The sequence below is a fragment of the Pempheris klunzingeri genome, chromosome 2 (genome assembly GCF_042242105.1).
Source record: "Pempheris klunzingeri isolate RE-2024b chromosome 2, fPemKlu1.hap1, whole genome shotgun sequence".
NCBI classification, from domain to species: domain Eukaryota; kingdom Metazoa; phylum Chordata; class Actinopteri; order Acropomatiformes; family Pempheridae; genus Pempheris; species Pempheris klunzingeri.
Window position 1 is genome coordinate 9956921 of NC_092013.1, and position 26538 is coordinate 9983458.

The following is a 26538-nucleotide window of genomic DNA, read 5'->3' on the forward strand; positions in this document are numbered from 1 at the left end:
GGAGGGAGGGGAGCTGGAAGCGCGGCCGGGAAATCATCATAACACGAGGGAAGGGGGGGTTGCAAAATTACCATTTTCCCCGCTTTCCTCATCTGGAAGAGATGTTTACACTCAACATGTCTGCAGAAACAGAAGCAGCTGCTGCTCCCAACTCGTGACCGCTTCTTCAAAACGTCCTAAGACAGCGCCGAGAGGCTGATCAGCCCCTGAGAAAGTCTCACCTTTACACCCCGTGAGCACCGTGCAGGTTAACCCAGAGGCCACGAGCATGCCCGTCAACGACCCCGAGAGCATCCTGAGCTACCAGGTAAAGTGCTCTTTGAATGTCTCGTGCATGGTTACGTTGCTTTGACACCGTGGGACGGCACAGAGCTCCGACTACTGTAACGCTCAGTTTGAAATTCCCTAATAGATGTTCAGAATTAGCTGCTGGAGTGATGCACAGCGATGCACAATTTTAGGAAGTGTCTAATGACAGAAACGCTCACACCTGTTCTCCCTGCTGCTGTTGCATCTCCCTGTGCATGTCTCAGCCTGCTGCAGTGTTTTAAATCTACCAATTTCTCTGCACATTTTACGTTCAAGCGAGCTCAGTGAATGTCATCCCAGTCTGCTAAATTGCACAAGGTTTGACACCCTGCAGAATGATGCTGTATGCGGAGGATGTTGTTGATATTGTTATTCTGAGGCGCTAACACGTGCAGTATCACATTGCACTGCACTGACTTATTTTTCTCCTGGGCTCGTCCTCAAGCACACGTTTGTTGTGGATAAGTGGTGGCCACGTTCGTGTGAGATTGCAGCAGATTATTGATCAGACACCGATGCATTTTTGACACTGCGCGCATTCAGATGCCAACTGCTCGTCCCGAGCTCGCATGTGTGTGTGGAATAACAGAAATGGGACAGCTTGCAGGATTTTCACATGGTCCCTGCTTACTCGGCGTGTTATTTTTCTCAGTTACCCTCAAATGACCTTGACGCCATCCTTGCACCGTGCTCCATGCAGTGCTGAGGGGTCTACTTCCATGCGTGCTCCTTACTAGCCAATCCCGGCAGCTGGGGGAGGACAGCCTGTGGTCAAATGAGATTTGAAGGGGAAAATGGTTGGATCCTTAATGCCTTGTTGATGTGTGATCCATTATCAGATCCTCAGTCAGCTGATGAGAAGGAGGTGAAGGAGGAGCCAGGATAAATGGACCATTGAGTACACCAGTGCTCAGGGATGTTTATTCAAGCAGGCATGCAGTTAATGTTTATAAAGGTTGATTTTAACTACCATGACGTGCAGCATCACAGCTTAAATGGCTTAATGTAGCCTGTCCCAACAGAGGCATGTCATCATAGTGATTTATAGAAACATCTTGTCTAAGGGCTGGAGACAGATGGACAAGGACCAGAGGTGAGCTGGGATGTCTCTGATATGATTAGACAGCTTTCAGACAGGGAGGGGAAACTGCCTGGGCGCATCGCTCCTCAAACTTCAGGGTCATGCCAGTTTACTGTCACCACAGGAAACCTGCAAGTTTGTCTCTTCAACATTTTGTGGTGGTCTGATCAGTCAGCGTGGGCCAGGATCTTGGCCATACTCCCCACCAGACACCATTTGAAATGTTTGCCAAAGTACTGTTGAGTTGTGTCCCAAGAAGTGGGAAAGGTATTCAGATCATTTACCTCATTAAAAAACAGCAACATGAAGATGTCGGTATCGACAGGTACGCATGCAGAGGTGCACCTATCCACAATGTTAAATTATTGGTGTGTTGATTTGTAAGCAGCATTTTGCAGCATTAATGTGGTACATGGTATAAGTGAGCCTAAGCTTACATAATTACTACATGCACAATAGTAGGGCAGTAATAATTTTTTTTTAAATCAATTAATCATTTGTTCTATAAAATTTCTGACATTTATTTTCACAAATAGTGAAAAATGTGGCAATAAAGTTTGATTTGATTTGTAATACATTTCTGGCTTTACCATGTGTTTTGCATAGTCTTTCCTTGCAACAATACTGTAAATATAGCACAGTAAAAGTACAATATTTCAATTTCTGTACCTGTGTTGTATTTCTAAATGTATTTATAAAGAAGTACAGTTGTAAAACTGTACAACTGGACTTATTCAACTGGAGTACTCTGGAGTTATATGTGTGCCTCACTGCTGAACAGGTTATGGCACAGAATGGCACACAAAAGATTTTCGTGACCATGGTTCCAGCCAATCACAATGAGGTAATCAGGTAATTTCTGATTGGCTGCCTTTTCTTCAGTCCGATTGCTGGTAGTATTATTGGTTGTCTGGACGTTTAGGAAGCATTAAATAATTAAGCAGCTTTGTAATCCCACATAAGTAGTTGATACAGTTTTGGTTACATAACTAGTATTATGAGCCTTTCTTATATTCTGTGCCCTTACTTTATTAGCTTACAGCCTAGTTATCTCGTAGGGTTGCTTGCTAACTTCTGCTGTATAGTTCAGCAGCACTAGAGGTAAAATCATAAAGTTATCAGTTAAGTCTAAAAGTTAGCTTATTCATCAACCCATTACTTTAATCCACTTTATAGTATTCTTTTAAAATGAGATGTTCAGCAAAATTACATGATAGATTTAGAATTATTTCAATCTACAGGCACATTTAAAGCTGTTATTATTAATGATTATGATGCCTTGGTTGTGTAGCCGGAATTATCAAGTTACCCAAATGGTTTAGTTCACTGAACGCATTTATTCAACAAATCCGGAACAACCTGACAATTGATGAATCGTTAATAAGTATCACCTGATTGCAACTGTCATTAGGCAAGGATTTGTTCATAAATATCTTTGAATGGACACGCTGAGTAGTTCTGAACTACTCCTGAATGAAACTATGAATCAGCCACTGAGCAGCTCAAAACTAGTAACAAGTCGTTAATTACTCATAACTGAATCATAAGTTGTTGTCCTTCCTCAAGTGATACATTAAACTGATTAGTCAGTAAATAGTCCCTATCTCTGTCTTTTCTGTAGTAACTTATCATTATCTAAAATATGGTCCTCACTAATTCATTGATTATCAGGTCCTTATTTACTATCTTCTCACAGTTTGATGAACCGCATTGTAAAGTTTTATAAATTAAGTAAATGATGAGAACACCTTGCATAGTAAGCAGTGTCAAAGAGTAGCAAATTTAAGTCTATAAAACCCCAGGAGAAGTTGTGCTTATGCAAGTCCATCTAATGCTAAATTGCTGCTGCTTAACTGCCAAGGTGCCAATATTATGTTTGTTCAGTCACCAAACCCCTCGTAATTTTATGATCTAACATTGTATGTAGGAGTGCAGGTACACAGTGACATACAGATCAGCCTCTTCATTCTCAGTGGGTATTGAGTACATTTGAGTGTCACTGACACACACCACTGTTTGTTTTGCTTTCATACAGGGATGCCTGGAAATCAATAAACCAAGCAAAGAGACATCATCACATACCATACTATACAGTGCAATGACATACAATACTAAAGTGTAATTGAGCCAAGCTAAACCAATGTGATGAGCCACCTAAATGTAGTTGGTGCATAATCAGAGATCTGACAGTCATTACATGTTTTCAAGAGTGTGATCAATGAGATTTTTATTATTTTTTTATTGTCATACATCTGACATTATCAAAATACTACAGCTAGACTGTCAGTTTATGTTTCAGTCCATTTAGAGTATAGCTATTTGGCATCCCTCCCGAGCTTTCTTTTTAATGAGTTTGGCGGCCTTTGGAGTCCATTTAGTGAGAGCGATCCATAGTTGCCCATCTGATGAATTAATGCGTATCTTAAAGTGCAACAGTGATGTTTTGTACAAATCTCTAAGGAAATGGGTCACAAAACTCCCAATTTTATGTTTAAAAGTTCTTAATACACCACATCATGTTTGAATACCAATACAGTTATGTGACGTGACCATTTAAAGGCATTCATTTAGTCTGAAAGTACACAGATTAACGTGTAAGACCCACAGATGCTTAAACTTCCCACCAGTCAGTGGAACTCATATATAGGTGGGAAAAAGTCCTCAGACAGCAGTGCCTTTCACATTAGTACGTTTATATAACATATGACCAGATGATTGAGAATCATCCAGACACACAAAATTAAGAGTTTGGTCCCTGAATCTGAAGTGAATCTTCACTTTTGATGAAACTCTATTACTGTTCGTCAGTCACAAAACCAACTGAGGCTGCGGTGATGTTACTGGAGAGAAAACAATTATAGAGCGAGGGCTGTGGAGATCTGTATGTGTGGTATTGAATAAGGTGCGTATGACTCATGCTACCCGTGGGCTGAAGCAGTCAAAACAGCCGTCCCTCTCATCCTATCTCCTCCAGCTCTCTTCCTTCCTGTCTCACTTCTCCACCATTACCTCGTCCTTTCAGCCATTCATGTCTCAGAGAAGCGCTGTCACACGTATCTCTGCAGCAGATTAGCGAGGGTGCAATGCTACGAAGGGGCAGCGGCGGCCTGTGGCTAGGGCATCCTGGCTCTCAGACATGAGGCCCAGTCTGGAAGTGACAGGCCCAGTTGTCTGAGTCAGGATCTGTGTCCCCGCTGTCAGTTCAGGGTGCTTCTGGGAGGGGATGAGAGAGGGGTCAGCTTTGGAAGAGGAGGGGAGGCGGTGTTGGTGTGGGCCGATAAAAATAGGAGATGAACAATCAAGAGGAGTAGTGGAAGGCGCTTTCGAAAGAGTCAAGAAGTCATTGTAATGGCCAGTTGAGTCGGTAGTGACGGGCAGCTCTAAAGACTCATATCATCACACTTTTATGAATCTGCTTGTCACTGTGTTGCAGTGCCGATGTAGTTAAATTCACATAGAGTGAAAATCTCCCTTGATAAACTTGCTCTTCCAACAATGATATGTGCTCACAGTAGCATCATTTCTGCTTTCATTTGAGAAACCAGCCAGTGTCTGTGTCTTGTCAGTTATGCCGTTGGATTTCAAGCCTCTTCATAGTAACCAGCAGGCCTCAGTCCTCTGGAGTTGGCTCCACTCGCAGCTCCCTCACAGTCCTAATGGAACGAGAGGGCATTTTGGCGCAGCACATTGATTGCCCCTCTCGGAGACTGGGATGCAAATCATTGCTGCTCTATTTGTTCAGGATGAGGACCAGTTCAGTTGGTTTCACTTTAATGCACTTTGACAGTACCTTCTCATTTTGCCAAAAAAAACTTGTTTTACCTCCAAGAAATTGCAGGAATTAGAAAACTGCTGTAATTGCTCACTGACAAAACAGTCTTGATGGGTTTCCTGGACAACAAAGTCAAGAACTCAGCACATGCAGGAAAAAATATGTTACATTTAAGTTGATTCTTCACTTATAGTTTACACAACCAAAGTATGACCCTGTTTGTGGTAATGACTACAGTCATTTTCTGCATCAATGGGAGGTTTATCAGCATCATAAGTAGGACACTGTGTGCAACTGAACTATTCTATTCTGCTCTGGGAATCTAACATCTTTCTGGGACAATCTGCCCTACCAGAAAATACGTCTTGTATTTATTTAGTTATCAAACGTAGGCGGATGATAGCATCTCTCTATTTTTGGCTTTTACATGCTGAGACACTAGATTAGGGTGCCTAAAGTCTTATTCATGTGACTCTGTCAGAAGGGCTGAAAAAAAGATAAACAAAAGCATTGAATAGAAGGATTAGTCTGTGTTAGAAGAGTTTATCATCAATAACTAAATAAAATGAGAATATTTCATTATAGACCAGATTTCTAGAATAGATTCACAGATTTTCAAGTTAAAATAGGTGCCCCTATAAACACTTTGCTTGCTGAAATCATTCCTCCTGTTCATACTGGCAATTAAAAGATCCTTTGCTAACATGCTTCCAGTGAATCTAGTCACTGTGTTGTGTAAAAATACAATCCAGAGTTTATATAGAGTCATTATGAGGCGTCAGCAGTGTGAGTTAGACAAAAAAGATTTGCTAATCTCCTGAAGTCTCATTCTTTTTTTTTTTTTTAACACAAATTCACTCTTTGTGTGAGAGTTTCTCCACAGCAGCTCAAAAAGGAAATTGTGTTTGTGGAAAAACAAAGAGGGAATTTCATAAAAGACACTAACTTTGTAAGATGCCCACTCAGTGTTTTGAGTTACATTATTGCATCAAATGAGTTCTGTGGATTTTGTTCCCCATCACATACATCGAAAGTGCGTTATTGTAGAAAGAGATCTTTTAATGATCAGTACCGAGAAGAGGGATTAGTCCAGCAAGCAAAAAGTGTTCCAATGCTCATATGGGACTAATGTTTTAAGACAGACTTCCAGAAAAACTTGAAAAATTCTTTACTAGCCTTTCATATTGGAACAGTCTGGGGATCAAACTGGATGTTTTGAGCTGTAAATACTTCTAAAGCGAAACCAACTAAACCAAAATTCAAATGTCTCTTCGCAAATTCACATGACAGTATCCTCAGGTCAATTGACACTATCATGTGTTTCTCTCCCCACATTCTGCCACAAGGCAGCTCCAATGTGTGTGCTCTCATGGGTGATTACCACTCATATACTTGTAAAGGACAGAAACTCAAGGACAGGCAGCCATTTTGGGGCTAACTATGGACCATTTCTATGGTGCAGTGGTAGTAATCTGTGTGGAAAATTATTTTTGAGTCATAAACCCTCCCAAGCACCGTGACTGATACAACGCTAGAGGACAAGAGTGAAGAAAAAGGGGATGGTTGCCAGGAGATAGAAACAGGCAGCGAAACACAAATTATTTGTCCTGTCAGTGGAAAATCACGCACACGTGCATGCTTTGAGGGTCACAGATGTGCGCACCCAGAGAGAGAGAGAGAGCAAACAAAACTTTAAAGTGCCATGTGAGCTTTTAATTAGCTGAAGCACTTAATGCGACACAAGGGAGGTGAGTTGTGAATGACAGGGAACCATTAACCTGTTGAAAAAACACATACCTACATGAATTTGCCATTAAGAAGGTGCTCTTAGTGAACTGTGACCAGGAAGAGCATGGACTCAGTGGAAGGAACATCATAATTATGGCATGGATTTACAGTGGTGTACCTGTAATCTGACCTCACCCACAAAATACGGCTTTTTCTGTAATATTGTTCTCTGAAACACAATTTAACCCAGTCTGTAGTTACAGTTATTGAATTATTGAATTGTTTTCCTCCTTTTCCTGTGTGTGCGCGCGTGTGTGCGTGCGTGTGCGTGCGTGTGTGTGTGCGTGTGTGTGTGTGTGTGTGTGTGTGTGTGTGTGTGTGTGTGTGTGTGTGTGTGTGTGTGTGTGTGTGTGCGCGTGTGCGTGCGTGTGCGTGTGCGTGCGTGTGCGTGTGTGTGCACCAAATGGATCCAAACTAATTGATGATCTAATGGTCTACTGTCCTTTCTGGGACAAAGAGCTTTTAGAGTCTTTCTCTCTCTCATCCATTCTCTCTTATTGTGTGTCTAAATGTTTGGTAAAGCTCCAGTTCTAACGGAGCCGAATGCCTCCAGCCTGAGTCCAAACACTCACTCTGCATAGAAGCCCTAATTCACCAGCCACAGCTGCACTGACCGATAACACTGTGCGTGCGTGTGTGTGTGTGTGTGCATGTGTGAATCAGAGTTACATGTGAGGGTGTGTGTTGGCTCATAATTGTTCTCTTTAAAGCAGGTATTTTATAATTAAAATGCATCAGATGAGAAAGTGACAACGTGAAAGGCTTCTCTCATATTGATGAACCCGCAGAGAATTATCCCTCTCCTCGAATTTATGGAGCTTTACAGTGACTTTCAACTCAGTGTTTTTAACTGTCCAGCCCACAACTTCACTGTTTTCATTCATTCTCATCGCTCTCATAGTGTTGTTTTTGCTGCAGCAGCAGCTGTTTTTAGTGAGTACTGTACACAGCTCAGCACCAAATCGCAGACAGACACAGATAGCAGAAAGCTGGGGAACACAGTGGAGCAGTTAGCAGCTATTTTTGGTAGAGACCAAAAACAGCTAAAAGAGTAGGTGATGATATGTCAATGTTGAGTTCACAACTGCCCAGAAGTGGAAAAAAGAAAATCAGTTATGGGAGGTTTAACAAGGATATGCACATAAAAATATCAACTTATCTCGTGAACATAAAACATTGTTTTTTACCACACATACAAGGTTAATTTCTGTAATAATGACCTGGACGTTGTGGTCAAAGTTTGCCATAGCTGATATCCTTTCAACAAGGTGCGATGCCTGTAATAAATACACAAATGTGGCTATTGTTATATAATTACATAGAAATCTTTATGTTGAGGCTAAGCTTATATGGTTCAGTGAAATTGTGGACACTGGATGTCACATTGCACATAAATGATATCTATCTGCTCATAGTTATGTCTCCTGCTTTGGAGGTTGCTTTAACTCAAAGGCCCAAAAAATAGCAATGTGTTTGTCTGTCTTTCACTTTCAGACTTTCCCGCTGTGTCTATAGCACATATTCCCAAGCCCACATGTTCCAATTGAAGAAGTAAATATCTAAAAACGGGTCACAAATATCTACTTTCATTTTTTTTTTTTAAGACTAAATCATTTCCTAAAACTGTTTTTAGCAAGCATTATTCAAACACGAGTAAATAATTTAATTGTTGGTAACTATTTTTAGCCATAAATGGTTCTTTTTAAAGCAAAGTGTTTATTAGGGGTGACAAATCACATTAAGTCATTGTCATTTGATTTGTCAGTGGTGAGCAACAGGAATTCATGATGCATCCTGTGTTAACTCATGCATTAAATCATCATGAGTCATGCAGTAGTTAAGCATTACTTAAGTATATGATTTGTACCTTTATTATTCAAGTGTTTCGTCACACTCTGTGTTTAGTTGCCCAAGCATGACCTCCTAATTAAGTGGCCTTATTGTTTAAGAGGACAGAATTGTCTTGGGATTAAGAAGTGCTCAGTCATGGAAAGACTAAGAAATCCCACAGCGGTAATAGGTGGAGAGGGTGTGAAAGGAGGAAGGATGGTACTGCAAGGCCACCCACACCTGTGAATTAAGTAGATGTCTTGGGACTGTTGTCAACTGTTGTGTAAATTAGAAACGGCTGTGTGTGCTGTTTTATTAGAGCGGAAACAGTAAACATAACAGAAAGCTTTTTGGACATGGATTTGAATTTTTGACCTTTATCTGTCTGTATCTGAATCTTTGAATAGTTGTTTTTTCTTTATATCACAATCTAGTGTTAATGTGCTTAGCCGTTCAGGTTTTAGCAGTATGGGAGGCTAAAGAAATTATAATGAAGATAAAAAATAGCACAGGGACCTCATGGTGCATGTAAATACAGTCTCAAATAGAGATTGCGCACACACATACACACACAGACACACACTATTCCCATTTATCACATTTCACAACTGCAGGCGGAAACCAGCATGAATCAAAAGTGGGGGTTTTTGTCAATAAACTGTGCGTGGTGTTTTATCAGCCAAAGCCCAGGAGAACTGAGAAAAATCATTGCTCGCTTTTGCTTCATACACACACGCACAAACACACACAGGGAACTTTAGCACAAATTTAGTTTTATGTCCTGAAAAACTTTAACAAAGTAAACTATAATGTTTTGGAATAAATGAAGGTCCTGTTCTGATAAGCTGAGATATTTTCACTTCCACACCCCTAACACAGACTCTCATCCCTTTCCAACAGCACTTCAGGAGGACAAATTATTTTCACCTCTGTGGCTGTCATGTAGCAGTCTGAGTATGCAGTATGCAGTGCGTACCGTGTTTGCTACTTGCTGGATATTGGACTGACCAATTACCGTAAAAGACTGCATGACAGACTGTAGATCATCAGTGTTCGCCCCTCGGTTTTCACCCTGAGAGGGAGACATATTGAATGGACTGTCATCATTCCCGCATATATCTTTTCATAAAACCCCAAGCACTCAAAAACACACACCGATATTTCATACGCACAGAGGCTGAGCTAACTGCTAACGTACTGTCTCTGCCCAGTTGGGGTCATCAGGTTGCTTAATGCTGGTAATAAAAGGTCTGCAGTATTGCTGCAGGCTATGTATCTCATGCTAAATCAATTCAGAGGCACGAGTTACTAACTAACTGAAGCACCACAGCTCTGTCCCTAGTTTTATTGTTAAGCAATACCCCTCGTATGTACTTCTCTTCTGTGCCATTTCCCTGCATCTATTCATCTAGTCATCATAACATCTCCAAATCGATTCATCTTTTTCTGCACTGTTAATTATCTTTTTAAGAGTGGGTGTCAGTTTTGCCAAAATGCAAATATTTTCCTCATCCATACCAGCAAATCCTGCATTCACCACCCTCAGATACTCACAGAGACACGTACAGTACATACAGATCATGTGTTCATTTAGAGTGGGAGGAAGCATCTATTATGTTGAGAGCTGCATTAATATTCCAGTACCATATACCATCATTTGCATTTATTTATAGACTGTAGCTATTGATTTTACCAGCCTTTACAAGTTCACATTTTGCTCCGTTCACGTGTTCACAGTGATGTTGTAGCATCCAGATGTGTGTCTGTTTTCCTATCTGTGACAAAAGTTACATTTCTGCCAGAAAACAATTGGTGAAGTGATTTACACTTTGGCTCAGTGATACACACTCACTGTCTTTAACAGCATGTGGGAGGTTCCCAGAGATCAGAAACAATAAAACAGCCAATTATTATTGCAGGTGGATTATTTCCTGCACATGTGGAAGAGGAAAGTTTTTACCTGTTTGCTAGCTAACTATGATTACTATCACTATATGATTATCTCAAATAAGTAGTGTTATTCAATGTCTTTTTTTATATTCTATGTGCTTTCGTATTCACGTTGTAGCTTTTGCATTCATGTTTCCATTGTTGCAGTGTGTTGAGCTCTCAGGGTCACTGTAGAAGAGAGATCCTGACAACAGAGACACTGCAGCAGCACAGAACTCCAGAGTCGCTGTAGAGGTGCCTGCAGCACTCTGCCCTCATTATCATAGGACCAATACATGACCACAGATAACACTCACCGCTACACTTGAGCAAAGAGCACTGTTTCTGAGAAAGCCTTGTCACCGGGATAGTACAACAGCAACATCCTGTAGCAATCTGCCAGCAGCAGCAGCAGCAGCACCCCTGATGGATGTGGCACTCTGCTAATTTAATTTGATTTGATTTCTGGATAGTAGAGCCTAGCACATTCTCCAACTGACTCATACTCTGTTTACCACTGGTGTGTGTGTGTGTGTGTGTGTGTGTGTATGTGTGTGTGTGTGTGTGTGTGTGTGTGTGTGTGTGTGTGTGTGTGTTTTATATGGATGTGTGTGCATGCCTGCCTGTCCTTCTCTGTTCGTCTGTGCCAGACAGTCTGAGAATAGACTGTCTGGAATTTGATGCTCATTGTTGAAAAGCTCTTGCCAGTTTGGCCAATTAGTGGCTCTGTTACAGTGTCAGTTTGTGTTTAACAGGACGCTTGTGGACGTAATGACCTTTCAGGTTTCCTTTCATGGACTAATTTTGAAAGGCTGAATGTGTTCTACAAAGTTGAACTTTTCCATAAGAACAACATGGCTGAACAACAGAGGGCATTGTAAAGACACTTATTATCCGCACTGAATAACACTGAAAATATCAGTAATGTTTTACGTATACTACACATGTCTTTTTGTGCATCTGTGCATGTGTCCATCAGAGGCCAGATGAGGAGGTGGTGGTAGACCAGGGAGGGACCAGCTCAGTACTGAACATCCACTATGAGAAGGAAGAACTAGAAGGTGAGTAACTTGCACACGTGGAAAACTTAGTCAAACAAAGTCATCAGCTGTTGACTAGTTATGTGGTTATTTCTCTGTATGAATTTACTTTGTCTTCCTTATCTTAAAGTACATCAACCTGAGATATCTCTATATCGTTATTTATTTTCTAACTTGAACAAAATTGTCCATATTTTTTTCCATGGCAGCATTGGTTTGGCAACAATCTGTCCATAGTAAACAGTGTTTGTTGTTCCCACTTTGTTACCAACAACCTTCACACCTGCAGTTTCAGCCACAGAAAAATGTGTTCTACATAATAACACTGCTGAGCAGTTCACATTCTAGCTATGAATCATGCATTTTATGAGCTCAACAGATGGCATAGAAAACTTTTATTTGTAATGTCATTACATTACATTCATTATTGCCCTAAAAGAAGGGGAATTAAAAAATGCAGTACATGTATTCACCTCTGAGATGAAGAAGAGCATAAGAATAACATCTTAAACAATGGACATATTTAAGAAATGTATCTGTACTTCAAAACTGTACTGGATTAAGGACAGTGTACTCCTTACTTTAACTACCTTACACCACAGGTGAACTGACCTGAGTCAGCCTACAGCAGATCTCCCCAGACCACTTCCTGTATGTCATATATATTTTATGAGATAAAACAGAACGATGGAGAAATCTTTTCTGCATCATTAAGTCATATCTGTCATTCTGTGTGTGTGTGTGTGTGTGTGTGTGTGTTTACAGTGTGAATTGTTTTGAGACAATGGGGATGTTATGTTGTCTTCTTGTCTGCTGGAGATGAATAGAGCTGAGAATTAATAATGAATCCTCCATCTATCCAGAGGAGGCTGCAGGGAGGGTGTCCCATCGTCACTGGCAGGAGACACGTGTGTGTGGGTGGACATGTATTACTCATGTTGTATTATTGCTTTCCTGGAGGGATAATAACTTGTTCAGAGATGGCACACTGCAGCTGCAGCTCAGTAGCTTTATATCTTAGTTTACCCCAAAACTGAAGAAATGCTTCAGACACTTTGACAAAAATGTCTTATTGTTTTTGACAATTTCCGTCTTTATTTTAGAAGTCTCTGCTTTGATATTCAAATGAAACTCCATTACTGTCATCACAGCATGTTGCATTCATCACTGAATGCACTGATGATGAATACAGATGGCAGTGGTTGAGACTAATGTGGGGCGGAAAGCAGAGTGTTGTTCCCTGATTCTTCCCATGGAGCTCTGGGCCAACACCTAACCCTCAGTTTAATGGCTTTCACTTCAACCATCTGAGCTGAGAGGCCACAGTGCACCTTATTCAACTCTGCTTTCTCCCATTAGCAGCTCCCTCCTCTGCTCTGTTCTCTTTCACTCTTCATTTCTCTTACAGCTATTCTGTGCGGAAAACAAGAAGATGGTGCTTTTATCCTCAGCTAATTAGGATTTTAAATTATCACATCAGGAAGGTTGAAATGAATTGTGCTCGTGTATGTATTGACACAAACACCACAACCCAATGACAGGAAGGAAAGGGTTTTTTTTTTCCAGTGAGTTCTACAATATGTGCCAGCTGTAGAACATTAGTGGAAATGTATCGGACAGACTGCAGTCAAATGGACAGATGGGAAAGGTAGCAAAAACTAAGAAAACTGAAATATATTCATGGTGAGACTCTGTGGTATCACCCGACCTCACCCTTCATTAAGAATATTTAAATATACACCATTCAGGAAGGCCTGAAGCTCATCTAAAGGCAGCAGATAACCTTATTCTTCATTAGATTAATGTTCATTATGCCATATTTATTTGTCCCTGTATTTCTCTGAGGTGCAGTTACTGAACTCTCCAGTATCTTTATAGGCATTTATATCACCATGATCTTTTATGGGTTTAAACTGAAACAAAAAGGCAATAGTGATGTTATCATGGCAAAATGCTCCCATGTTTATTTTACAGTGTATAATGACACTACATATGTGTGTGAGAGCTTGACTCTGTAATAAAAGTAAAACCTCTTCTCTTATCCAGGCCACAGGACTCTGTTTGTTGGGGTTCGCATGCCCAGGCAGAGCCATCGTCACCACAAGCCCCACGGCTCTCGCCACCGCAAGAGAGACAGAAGGTCAGGAAGCATCGCGACACAACAAAGCGAGGAAACTGAGACGACCACTTCCAGTCATGGTAACACACATCACACACACATCACACACAGAGAAAAACTCCTTTGCTGACGGCGTCTTTGACTTTTCAAATCCAGTATTTCTTATGCTCATCCAGGCATTTTTACTCTTTCTTGGCATTTCTTACAGAGTGATGCAAAAAAAGGTCATGTCTGTAGTGCATGCATGCACATCCATCCTCCAGAGAACAGGCAGAGGTTGTTGAACGAAGCCTATCAATACACTTAGCGCACTAACACACACACATGCAGCACTCCAGGCTAAAATTGACAAGCCCACTAATTAGCTACCGAAGAGCAGGAACTAGTCATGCAACATGCATGTGTATGTGCAGATTTGAGTGGATGGGTATGTGTGTGTGCGTGCATTTGTGTGTGTGTGTGTGTACAGTGTACAGTATACAGTGGTCATTTCAAAGGCATGTACTGACAAAGTAAGTAGTGTGGTGTGTGTTGTGAGGAAAACTATTTTGAGAACCTCAGTTCACATCTTGTTCCTCCCTCTCATCCTCTCACTTCATCAGACACCCCGTCCCAGAGGGTCCAGTTCATTCTGGGCACAGAGGAGGATGCTGAACATGTGGCCCACGAGCTGTTCACTGAGCTGGATGAGATCTGTGTGAAGGAAGGCAAGGATGCTGAGTGGAAAGAAACAGCCAGGTCAGGAGCTCCTTTGGGAGCTGTTGGCAACAATGCTTGCCCATAAAGCTTATGACAGAACAGAGATTAGTACAAGTGGAGGTTACATTTAATGCTTAGCGGACCATTTTCTGTTCAGTTTACTCAATGCGAAAAGTGACAAAAACCAAAGCTGTGATCTCATTCATGCTAGTCAAATGCCAAATCTCAGTTTCACATGTTAATGTCAAACCTTTCCTTCATATTGTGTGGTTGATATTTACGTCAAAAGGAGCTTTGCTGGGAGGAAATGGTGTAAACCACAATGTCAAAGATGTAAAGCTGAAGTGTGCGTAGGATGGGAAAACATCTTTCGCTTCTTCCTGCACTGCCTTTCATCAAACCTCTAACATTTGTCAAGGAACTCACTCCTACTGTCAGTACAGTGTGGGAGTACCACTTTAAGAGCAACTTTCAGAGCAAAGTGATCACATTATCATTATCATAGTGTTAATCACATGTAGGAACGGCCAGTCAGAGATAAGGATTTATGCTAGATCTACCATATTGTAATTCTTTTTTTAAATCCTTAAATGTACTCAGTGATCTTTAATTCTGCGGAAACATCTTATAATTTTTTTCATTTTGTTCTTGTATAATAGTTTCACTATTATTTATCATGTGAAGAAAACAATCTAATATGTCTATAATATAAGATATGAATTAATAAATAGATAAGGAATTAATGATGAAGAAACTGACTGAAATTGGAAACAAAAAGAAAACAGGAGCACGAAATAAGTGAAGTCCTGGTAGATGAGGCAGATCAGAGAAAATGCTATATATAAGTAAAATGTAGTACCACATTACATCATCTCACTGCAGCTTTATTCTTGTCGATTAAACAACTGAAGAAACCTCTGGAGCGCTCTTAAATATATGTTTTTAACTTGAAAGAAATATATTGGATGGCCTTTATTTTTGAAGTGAAAGCTAAAAGTAATAGCACTTCACATTAACTCCTGCTCGCAAACTTACAAACTGTCTTCACCTCTCAGGTGGCTGAAGTTTGAGGAGGACGTGGAGGATGGCGGGGAGCGGTGGAGCAAGCCCTATGTCGCTACTCTCTCCCTCCACAGCCTGTTTGAGCTCCGCAGCTGCATCATCAATGGCAGCGTGTTGCTTGACATGCACGCTGACTGCATCGAAGAGATTGCAGGTGAGAATTTTTGCACACATACATGACACACAGCACTGTGCAAAAGTCTAAGGCAGGTGTGTAGAAATGTAAGAATGCTTTCAAAAATATAAAATGTAATTGTTTATTTTTATCAATTTAAAAAATGCAAAGTGAGCAATCAGAAGAAAAATCTAAATCAAATCAATATTTGGTGTGGAGCTTTCTAACTTTACAGCATTTCTTCACACCTGACTTTTGCACTGTACTGTATATCTCAGCAGTGCCATTTATCTCTAGAAAAAAGCCAAATTCTATCTGAACAGTTCTTGATAATAATCATGCAAGAGGTCTGTTTTTATCATCGTGTAAGTGACTGGTGTCTCTTACACTTCTTCAAATGGATATATCATTTCACAATTTATCAACCTGTCTTTCTCTTTTCCTCGCTCTTAAGTCACCTCTTGCCTATTTCTATGAGTAAATATACCAGTCACTGATATAAAACAGACTCTATATCTCAGTCAAGGAGCCAGCTGGTTGTGCGCTACAAATGGATTTATCCTCCCAAGAGAGGAGACACACGTACAGTACAGGCCTGAGGGGAGCATAATCACCGTGCTTGATGCAGAACACACACAAACAGACACACACAGACTCAAGTTGTCAGCCATTAAAAAATCTAATTTGACTTTAAATTTTTAAATTACTTCATGTTGTTAACATAAACAAGCACAAAACGGAACACTGGTGACTGTAAACGCTCAGTTTGTTTGCTGCTTGGTGGTTGTGTTCCACGGGGATATTGCATGAACGTTTGTTGAACCTGATTTGCATTAGAATCTACTGTTAGATAAAGGTACGAGCAGGAGGCAAGCTCATTTGCATACAAGTACGCAATTAACTCTGGCCTGTAATTTGCTTGCAAGCTCATGACTGGATAAGCAGCGTCCACGTACATCCACGAGTGAGTGAGTGACCACAGTTTTAAAATTGGTCAGACACTGCTCATTTCACTGTCTCCTGCAATTTAATCATTATGCGCATTTAAACAAATGTAAAGAACTCTTTGCAAATGATGTTGTATGTTCCTGCCCATCCACCACACACACACGTGCACACACACACACACACATGCATACACACATGATCACCTGGTTCAAGGCCCTCCATCAGGCAGTCTTCCTTTTTGTCAGATTGTGATAGGTTTACAGCCTGAACAGCCTTGTTGGCTGCAATCATTCCCCTTCTCCAGCTCTCCACTGTGACTCCTGCCAGCAGCACCTGGACTCCAAACGGTAGCCAAGATTGTAGAAGAGACAGAGACAAAAACATTCTTTATTTATGTACTTGTTTATTTTTGGAAGTTGAAGAAACCAAGAAAATGTAATGGAAAATGCTTGAAGGTTGGTGTCTATACTAATCTTTACCATCCTCAGTATACAAAGAAAGCTTCCATGCTGAAACACAACAATCAACCTCTGCTCCCAAGAAGTTATCAGACAGATTACCAGAGTCTAATTCATGCATTCAAGAATTTCCCTGAAGAAAATCAAGATAATAGGAATAGCTATGTAAAAATATCCAAATAATGTGTCCAAATAATTCAATTAATGTGAAATAAGGTAAACATAACGGAAATCACTGATGCAACTTTTATTTTAGAGCCCAGCATGTTCTTATAGCACCAAAATCTGTTTTCAAAAAGTCTGACATATCATAGCTCTCAAATTTTTCTAAATGTAACTTGCTTGATCAAAGCCAGTTACTGATAATTAACACTAACAAGGTGTGTCAGTAAAACAATTAATGTGAGTCAGTCCTTTGAACATGACAGATATAGTTACATTTATTTCATTGTCATATGAGTAACTGATGGTCATCTGTCGAGTGATACACTGCGAGGAGGCAGAGCTGTTGCTCTAGTCTCAAATCGGAGGGAACGTCATACATCTGAAGTCCAGGAAGTGTGAGAATGGAAGATATGTTCACTGTACCGTTTGTGAGTTTTGTTTAAATTTTGAGCTGCTTTGTGCAGTTCTCTCGTCACTGTCCTTGTTAACATGGCTGATTATGCTGGCGCTGAGCTCAACACATTAGCGATGGCATTGAAGTGTGCTCAGAATGAATGAAGCACTGCAGTGTGTGTGTGTGTGTGTGTGTGTGTGTGTGTGTGTGTGTGTATAGACTTGATTGACTGTGGAGGAGGGAAGCAAGGAAGGAAGGGAAGATCTGATGCTGACTCAGCAAGTCAGGCTGGGAGAGGGAGGAGAAATGGAAAGATGCTGATTATTCTCTGCAGTCCCACTTGACCAGATATGTTGGACACATATTGACCTGCAACACGCACTGTGCTTTAACATATCGACAGATGTCTTATAAGATTTTAACAGCAATAATCAAAGGAAAAAGCTATATAGTTGGAGCATTAGGATTCCTAATGGAGCTGCTGTGGCTCCAGGGCAGAGCAGGTCATCCACCAATCAGAAATGTCCTCGGGCAAGACACTGAACCCCAAATTGCTCCCAAACCTGTGCTTCAGTGTGTGTGTGTGTGTGTGTGTGTTTGTGAATGGTTAGTTTCCTCCTGATCGCAGAGTGGCAACCACGCATCAACTTGCACAAATGGTGGTGTGTGCATGGGTGAAAGTGAGTGTAGTCTCAAGAGGTCAAAAAGGTCACAAAGACTAGAATGATACTAAATAAGCAAAGTCCATTTACCATTTATCAACTACGTTATTTTGTGTGTAGAGCTTGGAAATTATAAATGATTGTGTACAAAACTGCACAAATACATGCAGACTGTACAAATAAAATCAAGTCTGTCTGTTGTCTGTTAGTAACATGGGTATGTCTGCATTTCTTTGCTGCAGACATGGTGCTGGACCACCAGGAAGCATCCAACGAGCTGGACGACAGCGTGAGAGTGAAGGTGCGCGAGGCCCTACTGAAGAGACACCACCACCAGAACGAGAAGAAGAAGAACCTGATCCCCATCGTGCGATCCATTGCTGAGGGAACCCGCAAACAGTCAGAGCCCCATATGATAGGTGGGTTTAGTTTGGTTTAGTCTGTGTACTACATACAAGCAGGTATAGCATAAAAATACATTTTTGGCCAAAGAAGCCAGTAGCATTAAAACAGTTATCACAAATATATGATTACTTTTTTAAACTAGTAGACCGGAAGAGGCTAAAAGCAACCAGACTAAGTAACAGACAGAGCAAATGGGCTTTTTTTTCACATTACACTTTGTAGGCCAATAAATGACTCTGATTCTCTCTCTCTCTCTCTCTCTCTCTCTCTCTTTCTCTCTCTTTCTCTCAAACACACACCTACACCCTTACTGTCCAGCAGGGTCAGCCACATCTCCACAGCCTCCGCAGGCTACAGAACCAGCTAAGAATGGTGCTGGACAGGACAGCAACCAAGTGGACCTCAGCAAGGTAAACAAGCTTGTTGTGAAGCAAGTGTGTTTTTTCTACATAAATGTGTGCTGTTTCTCAGTGCAGCCTGTCAATGTATGTGGATGGATGTTGTGAAAGCCACAAGAGAATATGAATATAAAAGAGTAGATCACTTAGGTGAACACCTCTGACAACAGCTGTGTAGCATCTTACTTGGGTGAATGAGGCTATCAGCTCTATCCATGTACTGTAGTACTCTGCTAAGATCTGTAATCAATGTTTGGTGTGCTGTCAACATCATCAACTAGGTCACATAGTGCCCCCTAGGAAACAACAAGAGAACTGCATTTGTTCAAAGTGTATCCCACAGCAGCAGCCCATCACTGCGAGACTGTACAGCCACATAGGACACAGATAAAAAGCTTCCATTAAGCCATTAATTTCCACTTTGCACATCTGTATCAATCTGCTCAATATCCCCGGCACTGAAAAGCTAGCTAGGTTAGTTCTGAAATTACAGGATGCAATAATATGCGTGTTTGAAAATTAATTACCACTGTATTTCATGCATTGAATTCTATCATGTCTCACCAGGTGGACATGCACTTCATGAAGAAGATCCCAGAGGGTGCAGAGGCCTCCAATGTACTGGTGGGTGAACTAGACTTCCTGGAGAGGCCCATTGTGGCCTTTGTCCGTCTTTCACCTGCTGTGCTGCTCACCGGACTCACTGAGGTCCCCATACCTACCAGGTAGACTGCTTTGCAGATACATAAACAGTGGTTTAGTCATAAAATCAAGTTATGAAAATTCAGTAGGCCGGGATTAATTTCTATACTCTAATCTAATGACAAATATCAGGTTCCTCTTCATTCTCCTGGGCCCAGATGGAAAAGCTCAGCAGTACCATGAAATTGGGCGCTCCATGGCAACCATCATGACAGATGAAGTAAGAACGTCCGTCATTTAAAATCTAGTTTAAGAAACTTTCACAGAACAAATCTAATCTCGGTAACTGTCTTGCACAGGCAGGAGGTTAAATTAGCTCTGTTGTTCACTTTTGTCTGGATCAGATCTTCCATGATGTAGCTTACAAGGCAAAGGACAGGAGTGACCTGCTGGCTGGGATAGATGAGTTCCTGGACCAGGTGACGGTCCTACCACCGGGGGAGTGGGACCCCTCAATCCGCATCGAGCCCCCAAAGAATGTCCCCTCTCAGGTACGCAGCTATGATGACACAGAGATTTTATATTTTCATGTTTGAATTTTAGCTGATTGATTTGGTGTTTGGACAGGTAAAGTGTATACCTATTTTTTGATTTTTGCCTGTTCCTGGACTGTTATTTGGTGCCTGCAGGAGAAGAGGAAGATGCCCGGAGTCCCTAATGGCACAGCCTGCCAGGTAGAGGAAGAGCTACATGCTGAGTGTCATGGGCCAGAGCTGCAGAGAACTGGAAGGTAGCCTGTTATTTGCAAGTCTGCTCACCAAAACACAGATTTAGTGTTACAGACATTTGTGCCATAATCCATGGTGAATATATATAAGCCAAATTCAGATGTCAAAAGGGCATATGTTATACCAACAAATATCGGGATATGCTGTCTTGAAAATAGTGTGTGGAAAAACATGGATGGGATATTAGGAAGCTTAGGGCTGAATTTAGCAGTCACCATTGTGTCAGTTGCTAGGGTCATAAAATCCAAATTTGGATTTGTGAGGAGCTGTGTTGAGGCAAGCACAGTGACAACCACAATAACCAAGTGTGACAGTCTGTAAGACAAAGCACGCACCCAGACACTCTTCAGTCTATTTCTTAAAGACTAAGTTAACACTCCCTGATAATCATGTTTTTACTGAAACCCAGTTGTCATTCAGTGATGTAGGAGAGTACTGTAGGATACTGTGAGGTGTGGTTAAGATGAAGCAGAGTATAGGAGATGTCATTCAAGCACAGTCTGTGCACACCTACACAGTCCTCAAAAGAGTTCTAACAAGTGGAAATTAGTAAATACACTAATATGGGCAGAGCATGGCAGTGTAGGGACTGTAATTATCTCCTTAATGGAACAGTAATGTTTAAAATGCCACCATGACACATGTTGCAATTCACTAAATTCACTAATGAGAGCTTGCTTAGTTTATGATTAAAACTGAGCCTTAAGACTGACGGTTATCTATAATGTAACTCTTGGCAAGAAATATACGTAGGAATATACGTACGCCCCAAAATATCAAACTGTCCATTCATTAATTAACAACGGGCTTTTTTTTATTTTCCATATTTTGCAAAACGTCCGTGATAGCCAACTTAAAGGGTAAATCGGGTATTTTTAATCCTGGACCAAATTTTTACATATTTTGAGTTTGAACCGACACTCTTCAAAGCCACCAGACTCCATTGACAAAAACAATAATTTTACTTTAACTTGCTTTAACTTTTACTTTAAGAGTTGTTGCTCTACCGCTGCCTTGATTAGTTTATTTGTGTTACTTGTGTGACTTTGGTGTTTTAAGGATTTAGTTTAGATTTCACAGCGACAAGATGAGAGGTAAAATTACTGTTAAAAATAGGGCCCAGGTTTAAAAATAATAATAAATAATAATAATAAATAATAACCTTTAAAATTATCATGTAATAATCTCAATGTGTCATCTCGTCAGTATCTATCTTTTCACCAGATTGTTCTCTAAACTGTCTCAGGTTGTTTGGTGGTCTCATACTGGACATCAAGAGGAAAGCTCCGTTCTATCTGAGTGACTTTCGGGACGGTTTGAGCCTCCAGTGTGTGGCCTCCTTCCTCTTCCTCTACTGTGCCTGCATGTCACCTGTCATCACCTTTGGAGGACTGCTGGGGGAAGCGACAGAGGGACGCATCGTAAGAGCACAAACACACAAACAGAAGCAAACGCTGCACTCACATACTGCAGTGTGATCAGACCATGCAGCACATTTTACGTGTTACTGAACACCGAACACAAGACATGCTGTCTGTATTATTACCATATGCTGCAGAGTGCCATAGAGTCCCTACTCGGCGCCTCTATGACTGGAGTGGCCTACTCTGTGTTTGCTGGTCAGCCTCTCACCATTCTGGGCAGCACAGGTCCTGTGCTGGTTTTTGAGAAAATCCTCTTCAAGTTCTGCAAGTATGTGTCAACTTCAACCTTCGACATTTTTATCATCACCGCCACGAGATTTGTTTTGCTAACAAATGATGTATTCCTTGTCATCCGCTGTGTTGTCTTTTCTCCTCTTGTCTTTTCTTTTCTGCTTTCACACCAGGGACTACGGCCTGTCCTATCTGTCACTGAGGACGTGCATCGGCCTGTGGACGGCCCTGCTGTGTTTGGTGTTGGTTGCCACAGACGCTAGCTCTCTGGTGTGCTACATCACTCGGTTCACAGAGGAGGCCTTTGCTGCCCTCATCTGCCTCATCTTCATCTACGAGGCCCTGGAGAAGCTCTTCCACCTGGGAGAAGTCTACCCCTTCAATGCACACAGCGATCTGGACAAACTCACGCTGGCGTTGTGAGTGATAAAATGACCATCCTGCTTGTTTCCTCACACTTTCACCTGTGTGTTTTTTTTCTGTGCATTGTTTTATTTTTATATATATATATATATATATATATATATATATATTTATATATATATAGCTGTCATTCTCTCTCTGTTAGTATCTCCTCACTATGCGCCGTTGCCCTTGTTGTCTCTTCCTCCAACTCTCCACTAAAAGCCCTCAGATCACATCTTTGCATATAGCTCCCTTTATGTCTAGTCTGGCCTAATTTCAGCGATAAAAGAATGTCAGCCCATCATTTTTTTGTGAACCAACATACACTCATTTTTCTCCTCTCTCGTCCTCTCTCTCTCTTTCTCTCTCTCTGCAGCTGTAAGTGTGCAGAGCCTGATAATCCCAGTAACAAAACCTTAGAGCTGTGGAGTGATAGAAACATCACACCCTCTGCTGTACCCTGGACCAACCTAACTGTCAAGGTAACGCAACTATGTGGAAACACACACACACACACACATCTCATATACTTTGTCGCCTAACCTCAGTGTCACTTTCACATGATGGCGTATACTGTATTTGCTCTAACCTGTTTACTTTTGTTAACATTCAACTAACCCCCTCACCTTCCCCTGAGCAGCTAATCTCTCTTAACGGCCTTTACAAACACTGACAAGGACATTAAATCGATTAACCTTTCACTGCTGTTTGTATAACTGAGCGCACCAAAGGCTTGTCTTGTTTCCTGTGTATTGTGTGTTTCCTTCTCTCTCCTTTTGGACTCCCCCTGTGTGACAGATCATTTAGATAAAACATCTATTTTTGATCTATTTTTTTGAGGATATTTTATTCCATTATGACCTCTGTCTACAGGAGTGTATCAGTCTGCAGGGCCATTTTATTGGGACTGCATGTGGCCACCATGGCCCCTACACCCCAGACGTTCTCTTCTGGTCTACTATCTTGTTCTTCTCAACCTTCTTCATGTCTGCCTTCCTCAAACAATTCAAGACTAGCCGTTATTTCCCCACCAAGGTAATCAACCAATATGACGTTTCACTAAGCAAGGGGTTACCAGACATTGGCAAACCTGACGTACCACATTAATACCCACTGATTTCTGAGTGTTGTTAACTCCCATGTCCAGGTGCGGTCCATGATCAGTGACTTTGCAGTGTTCCTCACTATTGCTGTCATGGTTCTGCTTGACTACGCCATTGGAGTGCCCTCCCAGAAGCTAAAGGTGCCCAACAAATTTCAGGTAAAGAGAGAATTATAATAGTAATCTGGATCATGATTTTAAAAGATTCATGGTTATGATTGAAACATGGCCTCACTCCTCTTTAATGGGACCCTCCAGCCTACCAGAGACGACCGAGGTTGGTTGATCAATCCGATAGGGAGGAACCCATGGTGGACAGTCCTGGCTGCATCTATTCCTGCTCTTCTCTGCACCATCCTCATCTTCATGGACCAACAGATTACTGCTGTCATCATCAATCGCAAAGAGCACAAACTGCTGGTAAGAAAAGATCTGAAAATTCACATCATACAGCTGCCATATGAACCCTATGAATCTCTGCACTGTAGCCTTCAGGGGGAGACTGTAGCTCGGTTATGTATGCGCCTATCTGTCCTCTCTCTGTTATGCAGAAGGGCTGTGGGTACCACCTGGACCTGCTGATGGTCGGGGTGATGCTGGCGGTGTGCTCCATCATGGGCTTGCCCTGGTTCGTAGCAGCCACGGTGCTGTCCATCTCTCACGTCAACAGCCTGAAGCTGGAGTCGGAGAGCTCGGCTCCAGGAGAGCAGCCTCGTTTCCTGGGCATCAGAGAACAGAGGCTCACTGGCCTGGTCATCTTCTTGCTCATGGGCTGCTCTGTATTCATGACTGGAGCCCTGCAGGTCAGTCAGTGGAGCTATGTAATGCTGCCCCCTTCTGGCTGGGACATTCAGTCACAGAAGCAGTTCAGAAGGGATGATGATACTAAAGCTCACTGATATAAGTTGTTGTGTTTTTTTTCCAGTTCATTCCTATGCCAGTGTTGTATGGTGTTTTCCTTTACATGGGAGTCTCTTCATTAAAAGGCATCCAGGTAACAGTCAATCTAACATGCATAAATGTGATACAGGAACATTGTCCTATATGGTAAAGATGATTTACAGTAAAGTCATTATATGTGCAATGTGGCTTCATTTATGTTGCAAAAATTAATAGTTTGCAAGATGCTATAATCATATTGATGTGAATAGATACGTTTTCAACTCTTTCTATAGTTATACTTATTACTTCAGCTGGGAGTAATTCAAATGCAAAATGCCCCTAGTTTTTCTCTTGCCCCCCCATGCCACCCTCCCACTAATTTGGCTGTCCTGTTACACTCTCTCCTGATCTAATTACTTCTGTTGCAATTCAGTGAGACCAGACTGTTAATTGTCAGACCAATCTAACTAACTTTGTCATTCATAATCACTTTCTTTCTCTTGCCATATTCACCATCTGTCTGCTCTGCTCTGCTCTCATTAATTCATTTCTCTCATTACCCTCTTTGTCTCTAAACTTCCTCGGCCACCTGCGTTAATCTTCATCACTGCCCAGTTCTTTGACCGTCTGAAGTTGTTCGGCATGCCAGCGAAGCACCAGCCGGACTTCATCTACCTGCGCCACGTCCCCTTGAGGAAGGTGCACCTGTTCACTCTCACCCAGCTCACCTGCCTGGTGCTGCTCTGGGTCATAAAGACGTCACCTGCCGCTATCATCTTCCCCATGATGGTGAGCTGGCCACTGCCAACATCCCCTCTCTCTTCACTTGTCTTCCCTCTAAATAACAGATTTTTTTTTTCCTCCTCTGCCTGCAGGTGCTGGCTCTGGTTTTCGTTCGCAAGCTGCTGGACTTGTGCTTCTCTAAGCGAGAGCTAAGTTACCTGGATGACTTAATCCCTGAATGGAAGAAAAAAACTCTCGACGATGCCTCCAAAACGATAGAAGAGGTATTCTACAATGTATCCTCAAATAGACACATGAAAACGAATACACATGCAAGTACTGACTGTATATGTTTGTGGCGTGCTTGTGTGCCTTTTAGGAATCACAGGTCATGCTCAGTGACAAAACAAAAGATGCAGCTACTGTTCAGATTCCAATGGAGAGCAGCAAGCCCATTCAGACCCCAAAAGCACATGACCCCAGGTGAGCACACACACACATACACAGTTACACGCACCCAAATGGGCATTTACCTTCCTGTCTATATGTCTATCTATGTGTATGCTCCTCTTGTTTGAACGTGGTGCTCTGTCTAACACACTAGGACCTCTCCTTACACCCCAAATCACCCCCCCCTTATCCCCTCTCACCCTCCTTTTACGCTCCTCAGGTGTGACCCCTCTGATATTAATATATCTGATGAAATGTCTAAAACCACCGTGTGGAAATCCCTCAACTCCAATCAGAAGGACACTCGTCCTGTGGCTGCTAAGAAGGCAAGGCCACACCCTCTTTCTCCTCACCCCTGTCCTGTGGGAAACATTCCTGCTACACATTTGTGGTCGCTCTCATCTTCTGTGCTTAGCAATTGTTGGTCTAACTGGTAATTGCACATTGAGGGCAGCCAAACTTCACTCGGTACTGTGTTAATCCATGTTTGTATGGTTTCCTCTGCAGGATTGAAGGGATCGCGTTCATAGATGAATAAGGAATGTCCATAGTCCCGGCCGACTCAGCTGTGTCACTCGTCTGTCGTTCTGGACCACAGGAAGCTGCAACTTGGCTGCTTTGACCATCAGCCTCTTCAGTGCATAGAAAAACAAGTCTTAATGATTTCTACCAGCCACCTGCAACACATAATAAGGTCCACAAACATAAAGACATTGA

The 26538-nt window shown here is 41.7% G+C and overlaps 1 protein-coding gene across 1 annotated transcript; it reads left to right on the forward strand.

Annotated features, from left to right (window-relative positions):
- Positions 1-242: 242 nt before the first annotated feature.
- slc4a8 (solute carrier family 4 member 8) lies at positions 243-26334 on the forward strand. Its single transcript, XM_070836840.1, has 25 exons — positions 243-307; positions 11689-11770; positions 13796-13948; positions 14471-14606; positions 15623-15783; positions 18614-18790; positions 19098-19186; positions 19742-19899; positions 20009-20096; positions 20221-20367; positions 20506-20606; positions 21851-22025; positions 22163-22296; positions 22433-22678; positions 23041-23146; positions 23538-23699; positions 23812-23925; positions 24025-24186; positions 24318-24569; positions 24692-24760; positions 25264-25437; positions 25524-25655; positions 25751-25854; positions 26042-26147; positions 26329-26334. The coding sequence occupies exons 1-25, from the start codon at positions 269-271 to the stop codon at positions 26332-26334; spliced, it is 3273 nt and encodes a 1090-aa protein (XP_070692941.1). The 5' UTR covers positions 243-268.
- The last annotated feature ends 204 nt before the right edge of the window (positions 26335-26538 follow it).

Bases quoted from the DNA above. Each gene is read 5' to 3' on its own strand.
- slc4a8 (XM_070836840.1), top strand. From the start codon at position 269: ATGCCCGTCAACGACCCCGAGAGCATCCTGAGCTACCAG. The intron at 20,368-20,505 runs GTACGCAGCTAT...TGGTGCCTGCAG, and splicing joins CAAAGAATGTCCCCTCTCAG to GAGAAGAGGAAGATGCCCGG. The intron at 23,926-24,024 runs GTAAAGAGAGAA...GGGACCCTCCAG, and splicing joins AGGTGCCCAACAAATTTCAG to CCTACCAGAGACGACCGAGG.